Source organism: Hemiscyllium ocellatum, chromosome 19 (genome assembly GCF_020745735.1).
Source record: "Hemiscyllium ocellatum isolate sHemOce1 chromosome 19, sHemOce1.pat.X.cur, whole genome shotgun sequence".
Taxonomy (NCBI): domain Eukaryota; kingdom Metazoa; phylum Chordata; class Chondrichthyes; order Orectolobiformes; family Hemiscylliidae; genus Hemiscyllium; species Hemiscyllium ocellatum.
Window position 1 is genome coordinate 20,279,577 of NC_083419.1, and position 22,355 is coordinate 20,301,931.

At 38.2% G+C, this 22,355-nt stretch overlaps 1 protein-coding gene across 5 annotated transcripts in view; it reads left to right on the forward strand.

Moving 5' to 3' along the window:
- The window catches only part of cnot2 (CCR4-NOT transcription complex, subunit 2), a 144,389-nt gene that overhangs the window by 113,523 nt on the left and 8,511 nt on the right, over nt 1-22,355 (forward strand). For 4 of the 5 annotated variants that reach the window (XM_060839734.1, XM_060839735.1, XM_060839737.1 and 1 more), the window contains 6 exons: nt 2,985-3,050; nt 8,273-8,397; nt 12,797-12,917; nt 13,033-13,189; nt 15,949-16,010; nt 16,124-16,173. In XM_060839734.1, coding sequence (XP_060695717.1) covers nt 2,985-3,050; nt 8,273-8,397; nt 12,797-12,917; nt 13,033-13,189; nt 15,949-16,010; nt 16,124-16,173 — 581 coding nt within the window. The remainder of the gene's footprint in view (nt 1-2,984; nt 3,051-8,272; nt 8,398-12,796; nt 12,918-13,032; nt 13,190-15,948; nt 16,011-16,123; nt 16,174-22,355) is intronic. The other variant, XM_060839736.1, reaches the window with a different exon arrangement.

The following is a 22,355-nucleotide window of genomic DNA, read 5'->3' on the forward strand; positions in this document are numbered from 1 at the left end:
AAGTAATTCCTTCCCTAAAGATTTTTAAATCATTCAGATTTTTAAAAACTTAATTCTTGCACAGGAAGTGTGCTGGCAAATTTGGCATTTGTTGCCCATCACTAATTGCCCTTGTATTGAGTAAAGTTGAGAAACAACCATGACCAGACTAGGTAAGGACAGCAGATTTCTTCCCTATAAAGGACATGAGTGAACCGTGTTTTTTTTTAAACAACCATCTATAATGGTTCCATGGTTGCTAATAGGCTAGCTTTCTATATTCCAGATTTTTATTAAATTCAAATTTCACCATCTGCCATGGTGGGAGATCTATCCATATCCCTAAAGAATAACCTGCGCCTCTAGTCCAGTGACATTGCCATCATGCCATCACCTCCCCATTAGTTCCCACTGTATTTAAAATAGGAGAAAGGAAACATGATAAGATACAACTTCATTTTTTTCCAAAATATCTTCCTCCTATCTTTAGTCATACCATCACTTGAAGGGTGAATTATAGACCTAATTGGAGAATTCTAGAACTGGATGTAGGTTTGCTCGCTGGGCTGGAAGATTCATTTCCAGATATTTCATCACCCTACTAGATAATATCTTCAGTGGGCATCAGGCGAAGCACTGCTGCTAAGTCCTGCTTTCTGTTTATATGTTTGGATTTCTTTGGGTTGGTGATGTCATTTCCTGGGGTGAAGTTCTTCTTCCTGTTCTTCTTCTCGGGGCTGGTAGCTGGGATCTAACTCTGTGTGCGTTGATAGAGTTCCGGTTGGAGTGCCATGCTTCTAGGAATTATTGTGCATCTCTTTGGTTTGGATTGTCCTAGGATGGATGTGTTGTCCCAGTCAAAGTGGTGTCCTTCCTCATCCATATGTAAGGATACTAGTGAGAGAGGGTCATGTCGTTTTATGGCTAGTTGGTGCTCATGTATCCTGGTGGTTAGTTTTTTTTGCCTGTTTGTCCAGTGTCGTGTTTGTTAGAGTTCTTGCATGGTATTTTGTAAATGACATTAGTTTTGCTTGTTGTCTGTATAAGTTTTTGCAAGTTGATTAGTTGCTGTTTTAGTGTGTTGGTGGGTTTGTGGGTTACCAATATGCCAAGGGGTCTGAGTAGACTGGCAGTCATTGGCAACAACAAACTGCCATTCCTAGATGTCACAGTAGAGAGAACAGCCAATGGAGAACTTCAAACCAGCGTCTACAGGAAGACTACACATATGGACCAAATATTGAAGTACAGAAGCAATCATCCACAAACGAAGTTGCATCAGAACATTATTTCAACGAGCCAACACAACTGCAGCACAGAGGAACTACGCAGAGCAGAGGAAAATCACCTATACCGTGTATTCAAAAAGAATGGGGACCCAATGAACACAGTCCACCAATTTCTCAGCAATAATCCAAACAAGCTGACAAAACACGTCCAGAAACCCTAGCCACTCTCCCCTACATCAAAGACATCTCTGAAATGACTGCCAGACTACTCAGACCCCTTGGCATCATGGTTGCCCACAAACCCACCAACACACTAAAACAGCAACTAATCAACTTGAAAAACCCTAACAGACAACAATCAAAACTAATGCCATTTACAAAATACCGTACAAGGATTCTAACAAACATTACATTGGACAAACAGGCAGAAAGCTAGCCACCAGGATACATGAGCACCAACTAGCCACAAAATGACATGACCCCCTCTCACTAGTATCCTTACATACGAATGGAAGGACACCACTTTGACTGGGACAACACATCCATCCTAGGACAAGCCAAACAGAGACACGCACGAGAATTCCTAGAAGCATGGCATTCCAACCGGAACTTTATCAACAAACTCATCGAGTTAGATCCCATCTACCACCCCCTGAGAAAAAGAACAGGAAGTGATTTCACCACAGGAAATGACATCACCAACCCAAACATATAAATAGAAAGTAGGACTTATCAGCAGTGCTTCGCCTAAGGCCAGTTGAACATGTTACCTGGTAGTGGGACGAAACATCTGGAAATGAAATTTCTAGCTCAGCGAGCAAAGCTACCTCCAGATCCTCGACCTGAGCTACAAATCTTCTCAAAACTCGCTAATTATAGAATTACATTGGCCAAGGCCCAGAAGTTGGTGACCTTATTTTGTACCACTTCCCAGCTAAAAGTGTTTGTGAAGTAACAAAATTCAGTGGTGTTGGAAGGTGGCTATTTATTAACATCTGGAGCAGAAGAAATAAAGGCTTTGACAGGTCAGTCAGCAATCTGTTTAAGGTGATAGTTGCCACAAAATACCCATTGCCTTTAGTGTTTTAAAAAAATCCAATCCTTCACTCTTGAGTCTTCAAAATTACAATAAAAGTTTAGAATATTTGAAAAAAGTTTAAAGTTCCTTAGACTTTTCCTCAGTCAGTTTATCTGGTAATGGTTATGCACAATATTACCATTTGAATTTAGTTGAAATATATTTGAATATCTGTTGTAGGTAGCATTGAGTGCAAAGCAAAGTAGTGTAAGTTTTGTTTAACACTTTTGAAATCCTCCCATGTCACTGCTTGCCAGTGCTTTGTTGCACTTCATTATGTCTGTTTATCTTGACAAAAGCTGATCACTTCTTGTGAAAGTCTGGTCTCCTTTTGAAAATGGTCCCATCAGAAGCCAATTGCGCCATTTATGAATAAACATTGTTGAATCACGTCAATATGCCACACCTTATTGGATTGTCACTAGGTTTTTCGTCAATCTTTTTATAGTAAATGTGCTGGAAAACCATGCTGTGATGCAATATTTGTATAAATGTTGAATAATAATTTTGCCATTTAAATAACTTGTTATATTTTCACTCAGCTTGAATTAGGCTTTATCTTCTGTGGCCTTTGCTTATTTTTGAAAATAGATGTGCTGAAGAGCTTGCGTACATACGTGTAGGACTTGTCACCTCAGTAAGTTTAAAAAACGTTTTTAGATTTTAACAAAACTTCACAAGTGACTTCCTCTCATCAGACACTGGGTTCCTTTCGAAAATGGGCATGCTGGGAACTGTCCGTGTGTCCCGTCTACAGAAATCAGGTAGGGACCTTCAATGTCAAATGCCGCCAACATTCATTTAAAATATGTCTTGACCTAATGTGATTTTAGTTTAAAGCACATTCAAAAATGAAGTACTCTTAGCATGTTCTGATACTGATTTAGCATAGAAGGAAAACATCCATGACTTGATAATGTTCTTAAAGTAATTACATCAGGCTAAACAATTGGAAGTCAAAAATTTAGAAATGCAGGGTACGCTATTTATGTTCTTATGCTGTTAGCTGTTGATGAGAATGGTAAAGCTAACATTGATGTTTTGTACTTTGTTTTATGTTTAATCATATACATCTTTATGAATATGCATTTGGCTGATGTTAATGAGCATATCTTGCATCTGCCTGCTGATTCACAGATAGTTGCTTTTCCCTAAAAAAAATTGAAGGTTTTTAACAAGAATTTAGAAGGAACTGTGATGAGCCTGATTTGTTTCAAAATTCAGTATGGCTATACCTAGCCTATTGTCTTTTGGTTTTGGTCCAGCGACATTAGATTTTTAATTTTACTAAATTTTGGCTTGTAGAAAGGAACATAAACTCTTATGATTATGTTCTTCCATTCACACAATATTTTTCTTCAAGTGTAATTTTGATTTTACTGTAGTTGTTGCTGCAGCTGATTTGAGCCTACTGAGTTGCGTTCAAATGTAACTTTGGAATTATTAACATATCATTGTTCAGGCTTTTATTTACACATACATGCCATTTTTGAAATACCACTTGGATGATCTTGGTGTTATGTCAAGTACTTTACTGTAATCTCTTATCTGTGACTGTTGTAAATGTGGCATGTTAAATGCCGTAAGTCCTCTTAAAGAGGCGGCATAATGGCTCAGTGGCTAGCACTGCTACCTCAGAGCGCCAGAAACCCAGGTTCAATTCCACCTCAGGTGACTGTCTGTGTGGAATTTGCACATTCTCCCCATATCTGTGTGAGTTTCCTCTGGGTACTGTGGCTTCCTCCAAAATTCCAAAGATATGCTGGTTAGGTGGATTGGCCATGGGAAATGCAAGATTAACAGGATAGGGTGGGTGAAGAGATTTTATGATTCAAAATAAATACACATGATCTACTAAAGTTGAGTAAGGAGGGGGCAGCAGAATGGATTCAGTACTGAAATTTTGTTGTGGAGTTTTGACTCCATTTCAACTTTTATATATTACTTTGTTTTCCATGGCATTCTCTTACCCGAAAAAAGACTTGAACACTGCTGTGGGCTATTTTGTTATTGTGTATATTTCAAACTTTTTATATTTGTACTACTTTTTTCATACAACCACATATTACGGAAGTAATTAGATTTCTATCTTGTAAATCAAGCTGTTACTCCCTAATGATGTTGTTTCGATAAATACTGTCAAGGCTTTGTATCAAATTTCATGCATTGTTGTATTCCATGTCAATTAAGTTTCGAAAACAGATTGTCAGACTGATCATGTTTGTCACTGTCTCGCTCATACAAAATCAAAATCCTGCTAATAATAGAAATCTGAAACAAAAATAAAATGGAAATACTGAGCAGATCATACACAACAGTATCTGCTGGGAGAGGAACAGAGTTAGCATAGTTGATGGAATTTTCTTGATCTGAAATGTTAATTCTGTTTTTCTCTTTACAGATGCTCCCTGACCTGCTGAGTATTTCCAGCATTTTCTGGTTTTATTTATGGCTGTGATCTGCAATTATTTGATAATGTTCTTAAAAAGCTTGTCAAGTTTCATAGACACAAACTAATTTAGTATACGTGTCTTGATGTGCTCTGTTGTATTCTTCTGTTGACACAAGCAATACTCTTAAATTATCTTCCTCAAATAAACCATTTATTATTCTTGCATGTATTGAATGTAATTTCGATGTATGACCATCAACTTAATACAATCCATTAAGGCACAGTTCACAATATTCTCAAAATTTCTATGACATAGTAGTGCAACAAACCATTTTAAACACCAGGAAGTGGAAACTTGGTCTATCATTAATTCTCCAAATTTCATTCACTTTCTTTTGCAGCTTCATATTTTCTGATAGCAAATTTTGTTTTGCGATTATACATTTTCCGGTAACAAAACTTGCTGATGTGGGAGGATTCCTAGTTCTGCCAAACTTTTTTTTTATATAGCTTGAATGCCCAATAGACATGTTTTCTCGCTTCCAAGTAATCATTCGAGAACTGTACTATATTTAGAACTCCATCTTATGGTACCTGTGGGGTATTTTGCTCATTTAAGCTGTTTTGTACAATAATTTCATAGCTATTTCAGTAAGTTTTATGTCTAGCCAATTATGGTGTCATTGAATTGAGAATATGGACAACTACAATTCTTTGGTTGCAGTAATTGTTTGGAGTTGGATTTATATTCAGCAACTTTACAAATATCCAGTATCAAAGTAATATGTTTTAAACTCTCACACTAATTATTAATCTATCTAGTTTTATTTTAAATATGAAAACAATGCTGCTGCACTTCCCCTGAAAATAGATAGTTTCTGGATTTAAATCTTCTAATGGTTTACACTGGTGGTTGTTGATTACAATCTACACTCAGTGTTAGGTTGGAATGCCTAAATTTTCAAATATTTCAGTAAGTAGTTCTGTATCATGGATGTCGTAGAATTCTTATAAATAGAATTCAGGTAGTTTGCCTTATTGACCTAAAGTTAGAGCATTTATTAAGTCATAGTAAGTCACCTATACTTCCAGTTATTTCTTGCAACAATAAATCAGTAATTTTTTAAAAATGAAATAGGATGTTGCATTCTTTTAACAGGCCATTATTTTGAATCAGATTCAAAATTGTACATGCTTTTGGAAAAGGGTTACGTAGCTGAGTTTTTATTTTATTTTGTTACTGGACTAGATCGGCAAGTTCTGACCTGGAACTACTTTTTAAAAAAAATAAGCGTATGGTACAGTTTCTGTAATGAGTAAAGTAATCCATTTCAGCAGGAGGGTAAATTCATAGTTTAAGTGGAGAATACTGATGATTAGTGGTTATTGTGATTAATGACTATTCATTTGAAGTGATCCCTCATCATTTTCCTGTTTTGGATTTTCCTACAGTACTAGGCCAGTTTCATCATATCAAATGTTGCATTTTGATCACTTGCATAATATGTGAATTCGAATGAAGAATTTTGCACTTCATTTGTGCTTGCACATTTAATTAGATTCCATTGTATTCTTAAAAATGATACTTATTTCTGGGACTAAATGTGATTTTAGAAGAATAGAAATGTTAGGCTTTTGTATATTATGTTCACCACCTTAAATTTCAGTTCCTGTATATGTTATTAGTGTCTGTTATTTTGTGTAGGAAAGTTGAATTTAAGTTGTACAATAATTTAAGTTCCTAATTTTAATGAGTAAAACTCCTTTTTTATGAGTTTGGATACTTATTATATTTGCATATAGTATGTGCTTTCTGAAGACATCACACTGGGCTCCTGTCAAACTTCAGTGGATTGTCTAACTCACTGTAAGCAATAGCAAGGGTGTTCTATTTATATATACTAGATTGATTATGATCAACAAGTCATGAAAATGTATAAACAACTTTTGTATATTGCAGCATGACTAAATTTAAATAAGGGAAGGATCTTGACTGTTTAAAATATCAATTAATATTTGCCTGTTACCAAACAGGTGGTGGATGAACAAGTAAACTCGTAAATAGATTACCTGTAAGTCTACGTAGTAGTAGTTTAATTTGGGTTTTGGTGCAAACTGGAAACTCTCGTCCACACTGTCAGCTTCCACTCACACTAAGGACCAGGTTCCAATTGGAGTGAGGGAACCACGGAATATTTTTTTGAATGATGATAGTCATTTTTCAGGTAGAAGAGTGTTGAATGGGAATATATGAATATTTTTCCCCTATCTTACATTTTTTATTAAAATTAGCAGCAAAAATTTCAGTGATGCTAACTCTAAGTCAAATTATGCCTGTGTTACAAGGATGGAAACATTATACCAAATTAAACAATTGCCTTTAAATGACAGAGTCCCATGTGCTGGTAGTTGATAAGAATTCTATTAAAGATTGAATGGTGGCTAATTTCACCTTCAACGCCTTGATTAGTTTTTCCCTAAAATGTTTGGGCATTCGGAACTAAGTGTGATGTCTGATGTGTGACAGGTATGTAGTAGATGCAATGTTTTTATTTCTTTATTTATGAGTGGATCTCCCACGGCACTTTTAGGTTGACATTGGCAGCCTTACACTGGACTTTTGGAGCTGCCTTGAAGAAAATCATATGATACCCCCTTCAGAATTTCAACATCACAAGACTATAGGTGATTCTTAACAATGAAGCAGGATTTGAGTATTTTGCTATGATATTTAAACTTGATGATTGATTGCCTGGGAGGGAAAGTTGCAAGGTTTGCTGTGGAGGCTGGATCATTAAAAAGTGGATTAGATTTTGAATCTACAAGAATGGAGGATTAAGAATTGGGGGTAGGCAGGAAAGTAGAGGTAAGTCTACAATTAGATGAGCCATGATCTACTTGAATGGCAGATCAGGCTTAATGGGCTGAATGGCCTACTCTTGCTCCTTTTCCTTCTAGTCATCAGAATTTCAATTAAATTAAGACCATAAGATTAAGTTACAGTAGCAGCAAAATCCTGGCATGAGTTAGCTGCTGTACATTTCCTATTTAGTTGCTTTTATCTAAAATTAGTTTCAACCTTTACTTTTGTGTTAAATCTTCATATGGCTGGTGTCAGTGTTTATTTGTTATTTGTCTGCAAAGTCATTAAGTGATTTGATGATTTAACATGAAAATCCATTCTCATGTAACTGAATAGATATTGTTTAGTGGCCAAAAAAGTCAAGTTTCTTGCAGTCAGCCTTTTAAAAGCTGTTTAGTTTTCTTTGGTTGGCATGGGGCCAGTTTATCAAAATCCTGCAGGCACAGACCAGTCTTTTACACTAATGACTTCATGCTAATGCTGAAGCCATTTTAGCAGTTGGGTAGGTTGACTGCTTGAGATAAGTTCCTTCCTCAAGGGGATTTACTCATGTTGAAATGTTTTGGTACTGCAAGGATTTGGACCAGGAACTTCCTGGTTGGAGAATTAAGGTTTTAAAATAGGACTGCAGGTGCCTTGGGTGATTAGTACAATGGTGTTAAAAGGTTGATCATGTTACAATGTACTATAATCAGATTCAAGGCTAACATGGCTTTGTTTGCGTGATGTAGTTGGGATGGTGACAAAACCAGCAAATGAACAGTCCCAGGACTTCTCAATCCACAATGAAGATTTCCCTGCACTTCCTGGTTCCAACTATAAGGATCCAACTTCAAGTAATGATGACAGCAAATCTGTAAGTGTCTATGAAGAGTATTAACACTAACGATCTGGTTAGAAATTAGAAAACAATATCAAGTTTAATAATTACCACTTGAACTTCAAGCTGCAAAGAAAAGCATTAATAAAACTGTATTCACTTTAAAAAAATGCTTAATTGTAAGAATGAATTCTTAATGTACAGATTATCCATTTTCTGAGGCTTTCTGTCATATTCGTAGGAGACTACTTTATTCCAGTACTGAACAGGATTTCCAGTTGAAGTTTTTCTTCTGGAAAAAGTACAAATAAATGGTTAGGAGAGCAGAAAAGAGGAGGCAATAAGTACCTAAGAAAATTTTACTGTTGCAGTCACTTGTAAATAATGCCAACCACTCAAGTATATTGAGTTTACAGTACACATTTGGCCCTGCTGGTATGTTACAGCACTTATGGTCCAAGGGAACTTCATTCTGGCTTTGATGCAGTGAGGTGAAGTAATATTACTTATTCCTTTTTCTATCATGTTTATCTACCTTCCCCTTTGTATTTTGGATTCATATGGCTGAGGAAGCAGATAAAACTCAATGTCGAAATGAACAATCCATTCAGCAGTTCCATTTAATACACGATACCTGAATGCTTGTGGCGCCACCAGCCATAGAGTACTCAAGACAGAAGCTTGTTAAATGAGGGATGGTTAGACTTAGATGACCACTGTTATGATTTGAACTATTCCTCATTTCATTAATGAAGTAAATCAGAAGGCATGGAAACCCCTGTGTCATCCTGTGATTGCAAAACAATCATACCACTGATCCAAAGTCAACATTGAAAGTATAACTTTGGAGCTTGTGATTAGGGTCCGAGATACCAGCCAGCTGGGGAGATAAGCAGACAGTGAAAGTCAGGTCTAGTCTTTCAAAACTATACCAGAACAGCTATGTATCATCGCAGACAACTGATAGTGGACTGCAAAGTCAAATAAAGCGGCAGGATTCAATATTTTTCAGAATTCCTGAAAAACATCGACTCATAGAGAAAGAAGTGCTAGTGAAGCTGTTTGAAGGTCACATTTACCCCTCACACCATGGATGTTATTCTAATCTTCTAATGTCAACCTGAAATGGTCGCCATTTTCACACCGGACAAACTACTCATCAACCCATGGAGTCACCGCCTAGCTCTCAATGACAATAAAGTCCTGGAACACCTTGTACTAAACATCCTGAGTCCAACCTTGGACAGTTCAGCCTTGCACTTATAAATTATTAAAGCCAAGGAAAATCTTAATCTTCGGTTCCACAGTCAGCCACAACTTAACAACAAAACATGCTGACATTACTCTTGACTGTACATTGACTTACCAATATCATCTCTAGTACATTGAAGCCAAGATCCAGATGAGGGAATGTCTTATGGAAATTTGTGGGTACCATTCAGGCTAGCAGAGCCCTCGTACGTAGCTTAGCTTCATTCATCCTCATCTCCCCAACAGTGTAATTTCCTTAGCCCGGCTTTGGAGCTGCAAAACAGGAGCATTATTTCTGGAATGTTGAGATGAATGCAACATGAGTGGCTTCCTATGCATGCATGTGTGAAAACACCACCCTCAAAGAACTGCCAGTAACAACAAACAAAGCATTCCTATTGACATGGGACCTTTAAGAATAAAAGCTCCACACATTTGTCTGGAATCCCATAGCTCCTCTAGAACATAATCCACACTCTATAAATTGACAAGGACCCCGCCTCTCAATGGCTCTTAGTTAACTAATTCACAAAAACATTCATGAAGAGGAAAACCAACATTTATATATTGTATGAGAGGAGAGTGCTGATTGATAGAAGCATTGATATGGAGAATGCAACAGTTATCAATTCAGTTGTTTATCCCCTTTTATTGGAATTCTTTAAATTGTCTTGATGAGTGCAGGATGAAAGTCTTTGACAAAATGTCTTTCTTCTTCAGCAATTCTCAACTTCTGTTATCTAACAACTATCTATCTAATAATTATGGCCTTAATTTTAGACTTCTGTAGGGGAGTGGAATTATCTTCTCTACATCTAACCTGTCGACTGTGTAGGAAAATAAACAAGTGACAGTACATTTCATGGCAGTTAACACATGGCCTCCATCATGCTACACAGTAATAACTCTGTGACACAGTTTATTAACGGTGCTTAAATGCCTTTTTGCTGCAATAAGAGACACTCGAGTGCTTTGTTACTTAGTTTGTACAATTCACAAACAGTTATAATGCAAAGTTAAAGTTTACTTGCAGCTAGATATGGGCAACATCCAGACTAGGACTGGTGTATGGTATGTCTCTTACCAAACTTTGCCGAGAAAGGGTCTTTCTACTGTCCTTTGGTGTTTAATGGTGCCACTATCACTGAATCTCCCACTGTTAGCATCTCACAATCACCATAGCATAAATGCTGGAGCTACTAGAACAAGTCAGAAATTGGGTATTCTGCAACCCATCCATGAAATTCAACATCCTTATGCCCTGGCACGTTGTAGCTTTAGTGTCTGCAGTATGCAAGACATACTGCAGCAACTCCTCAAAATTTCGTCATGTTTTCTGCCATGTTAAAGGACAAATGTATTATGCATTACTCTAGATCAAGTTGGCATAAGGAAGGAGGAAGTGTTGGGTGGATTAAGGTGGACAAGTCCCACGTCCAGATGGGATCTATCCCAGGTTACTGAGGGAAGCGAGAGAGGAAATAGCAGGGGCCTTAACAGATATCTTTGCAGCATCCTTGAACACGGATGAGGCCCCGGAAGACTGTAGAAATGCTAATGTTGTCCCCTTGTTAAGAAGGGTAGCAGGGAAATCCAGGTAATTACAGACTGGTGAGCCTGATGTCAGTGGTAGGAAGCTGCTAGAGAAGATGCTGAGGAATTGGATCTATTTACATTTGGAAGAAAGTGGGCTTATCAGTGATAGGGAACATGGTTTTGTGCAGGGAACGTCATGTCTTACCAACTTAATAGAATTCTTTTGAGGAAGTGACAATGTTGATTGATGAGGGAAGGGCTATAGCTGTCACATACATGGACTTCAGTAAGCTGTTCGATAAGGTAGGTTGATGAAGAAAGTGAAGTCATATGGGTCCAGGGTGTACTAGCTAGATGGATAGAGAATTGGCTGGGCAGCAGGAGAGACAGAATAGTAGTGGAAGGGAGTTGCTCAAAATGGACAACTGTGGCCAGTGGTGTTCCGCAGGGATCCATGTTGGGACCAATGTTGTTTGTGATCTGCATAAATGATCTGAAGGAAGGTATAGGTGGTCTGATTAGCAAGTTTGCAGATGACACTAAGATTGATGGAGTGGCAGATAGTGAAAGGGATTTTCAGAGAATGCTGCAAAATATAGATAGATTGGAGAGTTGGGCAGAGAAATGGGAGGTGGAGTTCAATTCGGACAAATGCGAGGTGATGCATTTTGGAAGATCCAATTCAAGAGTGAACTATACGCTAAATAGAAAAGCCCTGGGGAAAATTGATATACAGAGAGATCTGAGTGTTCAGGTGGAATATACCCTGAGGTTGGCAGCACAGTTTGATAGAGTGGTCAAGGCGGCATACGGCATGCTTTTCTTTATCGACAGGGTATTGAGTACAACAGTTGGCAGGTCATGTTACAATTGTATAGGGCACAGGTTTGGCCGCATTTGGAATCCTGCATACAGTTCGGGTCGCCACATTATGAAAAGGATGTGGATGCTTTGGAGAGAGTGCAGAGGAGCTTTACCAGGATGTTGTCTTGTATGGAAGGTGCTAGCTGTGAAGAGAAGTTGAATGGATTAGAATTATTGTTATTAGAAAGACTGAGGTTTGAGGGAGACCTGATTGAGGTCTACAAAATCATGAGAGGTGCAGACAGGATGGATAGCAAGAAGCTTTTTCCCTAGAGTGGGGGACTCAGTTACTAGAGGTCGCGAGTTCAAGGTGAGGGGGAAAAAGTTTAAGGGAGATGTGCATGGAAAGCTCTTTATGTAGATGGTGGTGAATGCCTGGAACATGTTGCCAGTGGAGGTGGTAGGGGCAGGCACGATAGCGTCATTTGAGATGTATCTAGACAGATACATGCATGGGCAGAGAGCAGAGGGATACAGATCTTTCGCAAATACGTGACAGGTTTAGATAGTGGATCTGGATTGGCGCAGGCTTGGAGGGCTGAAGAGCCTGTCGCTGTGCTGTAATTTCTTTGTTTTTTGTTCTTGATCACAGTCGTGTCAAGCCTCACAATATCCCAATTTTGGCATCTGATGCTGTTCCTACACAGTCACTGGATTAGAATCGAAGAGCTTCTTATCTAACAGCACTTATGGAATACTATAACTTATATGTGAATATTCCAAAATTGCAGATTTTCCTTTGTGCTGTTTATTAACCTTTTTTTTTCAAAAATTTCAATTACAGAATCTGAATACACCAGGAAAAAATGTATCTAGTACAGACGGGCCCAAATTTCCTGGCGATAAGAGCTCAACGACGCAAAACAACAATCTACAGAAAAAAGGGATCCAAGTATTATCTGATGGTGGGTGGTTCTATACAGCATCAAAATTATGACTTCTTATTCAACAATATTTCCAAATTCTGGAAGTCTATACAATTGGAAGATCATTTCTTACGTTGTTTTTCTTATTATTTAGGCCGAGTCACTAATATTCCTACGGGAATGGTAACAGATCAGTTTGGAATGATCGGACTTTTAACGTTCATTCGAGCGGCAGAGACTGATCCCGGCATGGTACATCTCGCGTTAGGGAGTGATTTAACAACACTAGGCCTCAACCTAAACTCTCCAGAGTAAGCAGCATTACCACCTTCTGCCATTCTTATGCTAAGATCATTGCATACTTTGGAAAAAGGACAGTATGTAATTTTTCCATAAATCATTTGTTTACATGTTTAATTAAAAAAAGCAAACTGCCAAGTGAGCTTGCAGCTTTTCAGTTGAATGTTTTATATAATAATCTACATTGAACGTAAACTAATAAATTGATGCTAATAAAAAAATGTTGGAGAATAGAAGAATCCAAAACTATCTGGAATAAAGAGCTAGTGTCAATAATAGTGACCATGAAGCTATAGGATATTAAGCAAAACTACTTGATTCACTAATACCTTTTTATGGAAGGGAATCTGCCTTCCTTCCCTGGTCTAAATGGATCTGCAGATCTACAATGTCTTCCATCTTCCCTTGAAAATGGCTTAGGCCACTTAGCTGTATAGAAAAGTAAAATATTAGAATTGAACTGACCACTCAGCATTCACATAGGTGCCAGAAGTTACAAAGACACATCTCACCCAGTTGATTTTGCAGAGTCCTCCCTACTAATGTCTGTAGACTTTGTTCAAAATTGGGAGAATTTTAGTCAGGGCATCCTGGCATAGCCATACTCATGAAGCATAGCGAATGTTTCAGACTTCTCTACCCTGGTAGCTGGGTCAGCCTTGTCCCCAGCAACAGTACAGATCAAGCAGAGATGGTGACATGTATACAATTGGGAGGATTGCCTTGGGAGTCCTCAGCATGTCTTTATCACATGAAGCGGCACGGTGGCTCAGTGGTTAGCACGGCTATTTCACAGTGCCAGGGACTCACGTTTGATTCCAGCCTCTGGCGATTGTGTGTGGAATTTGCACATTCTTCCTGTGTCTGCGTGGGTTTCCTCCCACAGTCCAAAGATGTGCAGGTCAGTCGAATTGGCCATGCTAAATTGCGCGTAGTGTTAGGTGCATTTGTAAGAGAGAAATGGGTCTGGGTGTGTTACTCGGAGATTTGGTGTGGACTTGTTGGGCCGAAGGGCCTGTTTCCACACTGTAGGGGAATCTGATCTTTTTAAAAAAAAGCATCTCTGCATTTGGTCAGACACGAGTTACCATTTGCTCCTATTCAGCTTCCCGAGTATTGAACATCACGTGGAAACACTCTGGTGTTACCAGAGGCATGGAATGCATTCTTGTTGGGAGACTTCAATATTCATCACCAAGAATGGGAGTGGCTTAAGTAACACTACTAACAGAACTGTCAGCATTTTGAAGGACTTTCTCTGCATTATAAAATAAGAATTGAAGATGTTTACAGTGTACAGTGGCATATGCAATTGCTCAGATACTGAAGCAGCCCAAACCTGTGTGCAGTCAGACCTGAATAACATTTAGGGTCAGGGTGTCCAGTGGCAAGAAACATTCTGACCATACAGTTAATGACCATCTCTAACAAGAGAGAATCTGAATGTCAACAGGAAATGGTCAAAGGCATTACCATTGCTGAATCTCCATCGTCAACATTGTGGTTGCCATTGACTGGGCTAGCAATATAATTTATGTCTTTACAGTAGCAGGTCAGAAGCTGAAAGTGAATAATTCACCTTCTGACTGTCAAGTCTGTCCACAGTCTGCAAGGCATAAGGAGGAGGGTGAAGGAATAGTAACTGCCTTAATTGGCACCCTATCCATTACATTCCATTCACAATCAGCTCAGAGTGGCAGCAGTGAGAACATAGATAAGATGCAGTGCAGCAATTCGCCAAACCTTAGAAACCAGCGGTATTAACCACCCAGAACTGCAAGAGCTTACATGAAACACCAGCATCTGCAAGTTCTCCTCCAGAGTAAACACCATTCTGGACTTTAAACCATATTGCTGTATTTTTCCTGTCATTTGATAAACTTCCTAAAATTTGCCCCTTCTCAATGGATCTGCAGCAAATGTGAGCTTTGCTCACTTCCGGAGAATAAAACACATGATTTGATAATTGCCAACCATGTCCTTAGTTCTTACCTGCCACAAGTTACATTGTATGTAGGTGTCCAATGGATAAAAAAATTCTAACAAAATCACTAAATTGATAGAGATCGTCACCAGCATCCTGAAACATGTTATGAGGTTCAAATCTTAAATCTTTATACACTGCTTTTGAATTGCTGAAATATCATACTTGCTGTTGGCTATGTCTTCTGAACAATTGCACTGAACCATGACCTCGTAATATCTTGGATACTCCTTATTTTTTTGGAAAACTGCATAAACTTTAGGAATATAGTTGATTAGGTGATTGAGAAATAGATTTTGCTATTAACTGCATTTGAAGCTTTGAGTTCTTTTTGATTGGAGGTTTATCTTCTGTGTAGTTTATTTATTTTTGCTGTTTTGCAAGGTTGATGGTCCAAAAGATTTCATCTTGTTTAACCATAATTTGTTATTTTTCATTGTAATGTGTTCAGTAATTTGATGACAAATGGTTTTCCATGCTAAAAGCATTGACCTGGTTCTGGTTTGGATGCTTTCTTGTGTCACATGTGAATGTTCTGCTGTGGGAAATCATGCAAAATATTAATACAGATCTGTCTGTGGATTCTGTAGGGAATTGCTTCAGCATTGGGTTCTTTCTTTCCAGTTTAGCAGATGTGAGAGTAGTGCTCCTTTTTGTTCAAAAATGTTTGACTGTACAACTCGAGTAACTTTTCAGTAAGGGCTTATCAGGTCATGTTCAGTGATTCAGCAGTCGACTGTTTTGTTAGATCAAGAATCTGTATGATTAATTATCAGTATTTTACAGAAATCTCTACCCCAAATTTGCATCTCCTTGGGCATCAGCACCCTGCCGACCTCAAGATATTGGTGAGAATGGCAATTTTATCATTACTGTCAATATAGTGGATCTTCATTCTGTTCATTCCTTTAAAAATTTATACAACTTAAAATAACTGATCAACACTCATCTTCTTCCACAGATTTTCATGTTCCCTCAGAGTATCTAACAAACATACACATTAGGGACAAGGTGAGCATATTAAATACTGGAAAAACTTTAAATGATGTAGATAATGTCATATATTCTGTGTCAAAAACTTGGGCTGCTGAAGCTGCTAAAATCACAATATTTGTGTGTCGATTAATTATTTTGAGTGCATTCCTTGTTGGAAACTCTTGAGAAATATATGATAGTGCCACATGTTCCCAGTGGCTGGATTGGTAAATGGACATCCATTGTGCAGTTGAGTAATGCAAGCACACCCTTTATTCATTCGCCAATGTGGGCTGCATCGGCTAATCACAGATGAGATTAAAAGAAGAACTAGGATGGATGTCAATGATAGGGCTAGGAGTAGGAAAGCACAAGCAGTTATTTAGCCCAATATGTGGGCGAATTGAGAGAGAATTGGGCGGCACTGTGGCTCAGTGGTTAGCAGTGTTGCCTCACAGCACTAGGGTCCTAGGTTCGATTTCTAGGTTCGATTCCAGCCTCGGGCAACTGTCTGTATGGAGTTTGCACTTTCTCCCCATGTCTGCATGGGTTTTCTTTGGGTACTCTGGTTCCTCCCACAATCCAAAGATGTGCAGGTTAGCTGCTAACCTGCTATACTAAATTGCCCATAGTGTTAGGTGCATTAGTCAGAGGGAAATAAGTATGAGTGGGTTACTCTTCGGAGCGTCGGTGTGGACTAGTTGGGCTGAAGGACCTGTTTCCACACTCTATGGAATCTAAATAAAAAAAATATTGTATTATGTTTGGCTGTGAAGTGTCTCAACCTACCATTGAGCCACCTGGCCATTTCATTTGTTAAAAATGACTTGCATAACATGTACGTTGGGATTCCTAGAATAACATGAAACAGATTTAGATATAAACTGTATTAAATGGTACAACTGTGAATTTGTAGAGGCTGTTTTATTCTCTTTCTACCCAGAATGAGAGTGGCACTAGCAGCTTTCATTGTCCATCTAATGTTGCAGTTCCCCTTGTGGTGGCGCATTAGTGATAATAGACAAGCAATTTCAAGATATTGATCCAGTGTGGATGAAGGAATGATAATATTTTTCCAAAGCAGAAAGGCAAAATGGGAATTTGAAATGGTCCTGTTCATATGACAACGCTGCTCTCCTCCTTTCTAGAAATCATGAAGCTTGTGGATACTGTTAAATGTTCTTAGAAAATTGATATAGTACATTCAATACGTAGTAGATACTGCAACAACAACAACATAGAGAGGACAGAGAAGAGTGATTTAAGGCAGTGGTTTCTCAAGTAGTGAGCAAAGGGTTGATGCTGAATGACAGAGTAGTTGATCCAGATTTTCACGATTGTTGTGGCTGCAGTCTTCCAGGTGAGAGATGAGAAGTCTGTCACACTTCTGATGTGAAACTAGTAATTGAAGATTTTGTTGTCTAATGTGAAATTTAAAAGTGACACATGCTGATTATTCTATAAGGAAGAAACACATTCCCGTGTTGTGAAATAGTATTCTGGCATTTGAAATAGTCATGCTCAATCATTTTAACCCTGAGCATGCTCTGTCGTGACTTATTTGTAAAAGATTCTGTTGAATTCAAGAATCTTTCTTTCTCTTGCCGGCAACATTGTTCTGAATGTTTACTTTTCTTGAATACAGGAATATGATGTCAGAAGTGGTGCTGAGAATTATTGTACTGATTTATAAATGGAGTAGATTAACTTTACAATAGATGTAGTACAATGTTTAAAAATCAGTTGTGCATTTTCCATCTATTAACATTTGCAAATTGAGCCTTGCTATCAAATTCACTTAAGGAAATAAAAACATTTAACAATTTTTCTGTTTCATTAGTACACCTTAAGTGTAAAAGGATAAACATTGAAGTGTACTCTTCAATGTAATTTGAGAATGTGTAATTAACAGACTTTATTACCCTTTTGGTACTGAGTTTTAAATATGTCATGCCAACTCAGTGTCAGATGGGCCATACCTCGTACAAAATAACCTTATGCTTAACATGCAAGATTGGCACGAAGTTCATAAGGTTGAGATTTCTTGATTAGCTGACAGATTAAAAGCATCAAAGAATCACTATGTATAAGTCTAGTCAATATATACTAGTTCACAGCTTGTTTGCCTGATTTTTGTTTTGTCAACTTAGAGTTGGCAGTTTTCTTTTCCTCTGATTACTTGCATTTACTTCAGATACCAGTATAATGAAATTCTGTCCACAAGTGCTGGATCTGTCTATTATCTGGTAGGTCCAGCTTTGCACATCTGCCATTCCATCTGGACTTTGAGCTGTTGTGACATATCTTGCCTCTGACTGGATTTCTCAAACCCGAGTCTCACTTCTAACACTTTGGAATCTTTGTTTAATCAGTTATTCTTTCTTGTACCAATTGAATTTTCCCCATAATTCTTTTCCTTTTTTCCCCCCCTCAATAGTCTATCTGAGTGCATGAACACCCAACTGCCTAGTCTTTCGTTCTCCATCTGCCACAATGTTTCTGCAGCCTGGCTACTTGCTTGACATTTAATCTACTTTGTCCTTGACCTCAAACAAATAGAGATGGGGGCCACATCCAGGCAAACATGAGACATAGTCTTGACCACAAATTATACAACTGGCTGGACCACAGCAGGCACCGTTAGTTCATATTCACTCTTTCCAATTTCTTATGACTTCCAGATCATCCTAAATTCACCATTGTTCCAACATAAACTCTTTAAACACTCATCTTTGCTCCTTTAACTTAACTTTGTTGCATGATACTCATTAACTTTTTTGTCACTAATGTGAAATGATTTGATGACAGCAAGACCGTTCTTCTGGAACCTGACCAGTAGCTAGCACTGCCAAAAGCACAGTGGTTCGTTTACATTATTGCTGATTGAAAAGTTAACTTTCCTGTTCGCCTACATTTCATTGGTGATTATAGTTCAATGTCTCAAATTGCTTTAGGACATCCTGGGGTAACAAGGACTGCTTATATACTGCTATATTCTATAAATTCAAGTTAAATCACTTTATTCCTTCTATTCAGCTGATAAATCTGATTGCTATAATTTAGAACAAAATTCACCTTTAGTGTTATCACCTTAAGTAAATATGGCAATAACATGGAATTTAATTTTGAGCCCAAAATCTGACTTATCTGTAGCTCTTAATTAATTTTGTTTTCCCGATACAGGTATGTATCCCTTTATCCGAAATGCTTGGGACCAGCTGCTTTGCAGAAATCGGAATGTAGCGGTTTTCGCAACTAATGTAGCCACACACCCCCCCCGTAGGGTGCAGGGCAGCAACCCATAATCAAACATAAATACTGTACTGCAGCAAAAACATATGAATACTCACACTAAGCAGGATAAATAAAGACTAGAAATACTACCACACTTTATTTGTAGAGTAGTATACTGATAAATGAAATACATTGACCATAAATATTCAACAACATTTTATTTCCATAAAAAACATTACAAGAAAAACATTTGGGAAAACTGAACCATACAAAGCTTATTTATAGAGTAATATATACAAATTCATGAAATACATTGACTGTAAATATTCAACAACACTTTATAAAAACATTCGGTAAAACTTAAACATACACAGCTTCAGCATGATGGCAGGCAGCAGTTTTAAAGGCTTCTTCAAGTGTCATCTGTCTCATTAACATAGGTTTCTGTCTAAGCAATTTCTCTTTCATTGAGTAAATTGCCATAATCTCTTGCTCACTGATAAATGAACGTTGTTCAAGGCCAGCAATTAACTTTAGATTAGATCATTTACAGTGTGGAAACAGGCCCTTCGGCCCAACAAGTCCACACCGACCCGCCGAAGCGCAACCCACCGATACCCCTACATATACCCCTTACCTAACACTACGGGCAATTTAGCATGGCCAATTCACCTGACCCGCACATCTTTGGACTGTGGGAGGAAACCGGAGCACCCGGAGGAAACCCACGCAGACACGGGGAGAATGTGCAAATTCCACACAGTCAGTCGCCTGAGGCGGGAATTGAACCCAAGTCCCTGGCGCTGTGAGGCAGCAGTGCTAACCACTGTGCCACCATGCCGCCCTGCAATTTCACATTTTCACCATATTGTCAATGGGGACTTTTTCAATTGTGTTCACTAATTTATCATCATCACTACTATCCTCACATTTATCTGTACAGGAGCCCATATTTAAAACCATTTCAGCAATGTTCCCTTCGCTTAAGGAATGCACGGCAGGCGCATCATTGTCATTGTTTAGCATTTCTTCGATGTCAGCTTCATGTAATTTATTCATACTTTCGTCTGATAAATTTTGTGCATAAGTAACAAGGCTTGCTATCATCTGTTTTTCTTCAGTGAAAAGAAATCCTTCAAACTCTTCATCTGCAGGTATATTTACAAGAAACATCATTGTAGGTCAGAGTTTGTTAATGTTGCTTTATCAACATCATTCCAAGCATTAGCAACTGCATAAATGGCATTCTTAAGATTAGAGTCTTTCAGGAAGTCTTGAATTCCTACCCCTCTGTTGACTGCAGCAAGCATACTGTTTAAAAAATCGTCTTTATACTTGCTCTTCATGGAACATAATTCCTTGGCCACAAGGCTGTAATACCGATTTCACGTTAGGGGCCAAGTAAATGCCAAAAACAAGCTGTTCGGCAGGGGGATGTGCGGAGCAGTTGTCAAGGAACAATAAAATTTTACACTTTTCTTCCAGTCTAGCTTGTCTGCAATGAGCTCGTGCTGCTAGTACAAAGTGTTGACTGAACCAGTAAAAATTTCTCAGGTTACCCATGCTTTCTTGTTTGCATAATAATGCATAGGCAAATTGTGTGCACCTTTAAGACATCTTGGATGTTTGCTTTTCCTAATCATTGCTGCAGGCACACACAAGGTGAAATTGGCAATGACACACCCGAGAATAGTTAATCTGTCTTTAGTTTCCTTAAAACCCGTTGGTGCTCTCTCATTAGCCTTTGCTAATGTATTTCTCGGGACATAGGGCCAGTAAAGAGCTGTTTCATCAGCATTGTAAATTTGTTCAGGACTAAGGCTTTTGTCAGATATTAGCTTGGCAAATTCACCAACATAATTTTCAGCTGCTTCATGGTCAGCAGATGCCTCTTCACCACAGATTTTCAGGTATTTCACACCATTACACTTCTTAAATTTCTGCAGCCAGTCTTCTGAATATTGATAATCACCTTTAATGTTTAGTTCTTTGATATTTTCGAGTTTGTTTCATGACCATCAAACCAGTCAATGGCATACATTCACTTCTTTGTTGTCTAATCCACTCCATCAACACATGGTTAAGGTCTTCATTTTTTGCCCTATGCAGTGTTTTCCTATTTTTCATCAGTTGATGGTCATCACTGTCACTATAAAACTTCAGTAACTTGTTTTTCTGTTTCTTCAAATCATAGACAGCGGTAGTTTCGACACCATTTTCTTCAGTAAGATGCCGCACAGCCACACTACAGTCAAGCTTCTGTAATAACTCCACTTTTTGCGTTATTGATAATGACAGATGCTTCCTTTTCTTTATATTATTGTTAGCCATGCGTGTACTCTTTTTGACGTTTTCACTCTAAAGTTAAACAATTTAGCACAGTAAAAACAATACACAACTGTCACCTCCGAGTGCTGGGCCACACCGCCATGTGGGTCAAGTGGGTGCAGCCTTCGTCTGCCAAGAAAACCCCTTTATGTTATGTAGACGTTACTGACGCTGCATGCTCCATGAAAACCTTTGGTGTTCGGAACTTTTTGGATGCTCAGATAAAGGGATACATACCTGTATTAAGAAATCCGAATCAAACTAGACTTCTGCTCTTGCATATCTTGTCCAGACAGTGCAACCTGGATGTTATTTTTGACCTCTATGGCCGAGGCGTCCTGATACGAGTTGTGTAAGACACTTTGTCCTCAGACTACTTTCTGAAATAGGTGTGATTCTTCACATTAACTGTTCAATAATGTTTTGAACGATTGTCATAAATATCCATATTACTCTGTTTCTCAGATTTGGATTTTTGCTATTGTGGTTCGTATAAATCTAAAGCAAGAGAAGATCACTGCTTTGAAATCAATTTGACAGACTTTATTTTATATCTAGTTCAAGTCCCATGGTGTTTCACAAAGGGAGTCAAAACAACCCTTGTGTTGATGTTAAAATGTGAGCCTGTAGATCTAATTCAGCCCACATTTTAAGCT